Source organism: Limulus polyphemus, unplaced genomic scaffold (genome assembly GCF_000517525.1).
Source record: "Limulus polyphemus unplaced genomic scaffold, Limulus_polyphemus-2.1.2 Scaffold8671, whole genome shotgun sequence".
NCBI lineage: Eukaryota > Metazoa > Arthropoda > Merostomata > Xiphosura > Limulidae > Limulus > Limulus polyphemus.
Window position 1 is genome coordinate 20375 of NW_013674281.1, and position 3236 is coordinate 23610.

At 30.7% G+C, this 3236-nt stretch overlaps 1 protein-coding gene across 1 annotated transcript in view; it reads left to right on the forward strand.

Annotated features, from left to right (window-relative positions):
* LOC106475498 (10 kDa heat shock protein, mitochondrial-like) overlaps positions 1 to 3236 on the forward strand; it is a 9045-nt gene that overhangs the window by 1861 nt on the left and 3948 nt on the right. The window contains exons 2-3 of the mRNA XM_013936178.1: positions 514 to 675; positions 2789 to 2878. Of these exons, the coding sequence (XP_013791632.1) occupies positions 514 to 675; positions 2789 to 2878 (252 nt within the window). The remainder of the gene's footprint in view (positions 1 to 513; positions 676 to 2788; positions 2879 to 3236) is intronic.

Here is a 3236-nt window from a genome sequence, read left to right on the forward strand (position 1 = left end):
CATTTATTTTTAATATTTCTTGAATTATTAAAGAATACTGTCTTTGCAATAGGTCATCGCACAAATGTGATGTGTATATAATTATCAGCTCTACTAAAAACTATTTACCACATCACATGGTGTATCATGTAAATATTATTATTTTGTTTCATAGGTTTTGCTGACAGTATTTCTGGTTTTCAATTAGATTGTTGTACATAATCCAAGATTGATTTCTTAGGCATTTCTTTCAAATTTTCTTGAAACTAAAGAAACATTCAAATACTGTGAACATGCTACTCTTAGTCTTATTTTGAAGTGAAATGTAAAAACAGGCATCAGCATATGTATTATTTAATTATATCAACCTCAGAGTTTTATTATATATATATATATATAGAGAGAGAGAGAGAGAGAGATATGGTGTATATTATGATTTCATATGTTTAGTACTTGTAATGATTTTAGGTTAGTTGGATTTCAGAATATGCATGGTAAAATGCAAATAAATTATTTTATCACTACTTTTTTCAGGCAGGTATTGGCAGGCGTCTTATCCCATTAATGGATAGGATTTTAGTTCAAAGGTTTGAACCAGAACTGAAAACCAAGGGAGGCATCATGATTCCTGAAAAAGCTCAAGCTAAAATACAAAGTGCAAAAGTAATAGCAGTTGGTCCTGGTGCTCGTAACGAGGTCAGTATTGTAATTTGTTACTGTTAACGAGGAGTGTTAATAAGAAAAGTACTAGCTGCTGGTCCTGGTGCTCTTAACGAGGTCAGTATTGTAATTTGTTACTGTTAACGAGGAGTGCTAATAAGAAAAGTAATAGTAGTTGGTCCTGGTGCTTGTAAGGAGGTCAGTATTGTAATTAATTACTGTTAACAAGGAGTGTTAATAAGAAAAGTACTAGCAGCTGGTCCTGGTGCTTGTAACAAGGTCAGTATTGTAATTTGTTACTGTTAATGTGTAGTATTAATAAGTAACAACTGGGTTTCAACAAACTATTTTTGTATCACTGTGTGCATTTAGATTTTGAACTAAAGTGTAAGTTTTTAAGAGAAGTAAAAATTAGGGCTGTTTAGTATTCAAATGTCCCAGTGCTTCTCGTGCAGGTATTCTATCCATTATAGCTTTCTGTTTGTAATCATGCAAGCCTCATTTTCTTTTATTGGGACAAAACAATAGGTTGGATTTCTTCATAGACATAAGAAATGTTTAAGCTTGTTTTAATTCCAGTTAAAACTTACCTGATTTAAATAAATGAAAACAAAAACCACATCTTGACTCTGGGAACACTGAGAAAGTAACTCCCTAATTTCCAAAGCAAAGATCACATGGTATCTAACTTCCAAAGGATTTATCCACAAAGATCACATGGTATCTAACTTCCAAAGGATTTCTCCACAAAGATCACATGGTATCTAACTTCCAAAGGATTTCTCCACAAAGATCACATGGTATCTAACTTCCAAAGCATTTCTCCACAAAGATCACATGGTATCTAACTTCCAAAGCATTTCTCCACAAAGATCACATGGTATCTAACTTCCAAAGGATTTCTCCACAAAGATCACATGGTATCTATTATTATCAGTATTTTGCCAGGTTTAAAAGCTGCTTGAAAATAAAAGAATAATTCTAAATAACTACTGCTCATACAGAAGTTGCTGAAAATGTTAAACATATCTAGTTCAACTAAAGTAACACAATGTTTTTAAACCAAAATTACAAATGAATTAACTTGCAAAACAAAGTATATGTTATGGACATTGTACATGAAATGCTATTAATTTAGTAATAGCAACAGTTTGAGTTTTTATGCATTTAACCCTTTGGTTTTTTATTCTTTGCATATTTCAGCTTATATTTTTATAACTAAAGAATGGTAAGTTTTTAGATATTAGACAATATTTTATTCAAGCCTAATATCCAGTGGTTGTCTTCCTATCCCACATGTAGTAAACCAAGGGAAGATTGAAACAAACTGGATTTTAAAGGTGGAATTCCTCAGCACTGTAACTGGGCAGCTCGTTAGTTTTATAAGATGTTTTAGATTATCCAGTTTTTATAAAATACCTCAATGATAAGAACAACAGGTCCACTACGGCAACATCAGTCATGGAATTAACAGTAACCAAATCTAATATCCAGTTCTTGTATTCATAACCCACTTGTAATAGAAAAAACCGGTCCACTACAGCCATATCAATTATGGAATTCACAATTACCAAGCCTATTATTATCTTCCTAGCACACGTGTAATAGATCAAGGAAAAGCTGAAACAAACTATATGCTTTAAATGTAAAACTGCATTAAAAGTTATTTTTCTGTTGGTATTTGTCTTTTATTCTTATTATTGTTATTATAAATTGCAAGATGTGTTATATAAAGTTACAGTGTAAGTATTGTTATTTATTTTCTTTTTGCTGTAATATGATAACATCTCGGTCAAGAAATAGATGTCCTTTTAAGTAAATGATAAAAACCTGAATCAGATTATGTAAATATATGCAGCTGAAATTCAAAGCTTTTGTTAGAGTGATGAAATATAGAATTTTTGTAAATACGTATATACTGGTCATAGAATTTTAAAGAATAGTCATTACAGAGCATATCTTTTTTTTATTGTGAGATCAAGATTAACTTTATTTAAAACAATATTTATTATGGCTTTGTACAACAGTTGTTGAGTAGGCAAGTGGATTTGAACACGTTTTGTTATTAAAGTAGTCATTTTAACGTGTTTATAATACTGTTGGAAAACAAGGCAATGGTTAAACAATACTAGCGATATTTGTTTTACAGAAAGGAGAGACGATTCCAGTTGGCGTTAAACCTGGAGATGATGTGCTCTTACCAGAATATGGTGGTACAAAAGTTGAAATTGAAGAAAAGGTACGTATTTAGTACGTAAAGAAATATTAATAACACTGAGCAGTTTATAACACATACATTGTACTAATCTCTGTGTGTATTTGTGTGTTGCATCAGCTTACTAGATAATTTGTACTTTAACAAGAATACTGACAAGATGCAGCACACAAACACTACAGTGTTGAAATGATTTTTTCTTTAATATCTAACCAAAGTTTATAAATATCTTGTTATAAATGACAATATTTTGTCTGATTTTTAACAATTTGAACTTTATCAGTTTTCATTTATGAAAAGAACAAGTTTGGTAATGGAATATTTTCTTTAGTTATAATCGCATGATTTTGTTCAGCTTATGGGTATCTCAAAAGGACTGGTT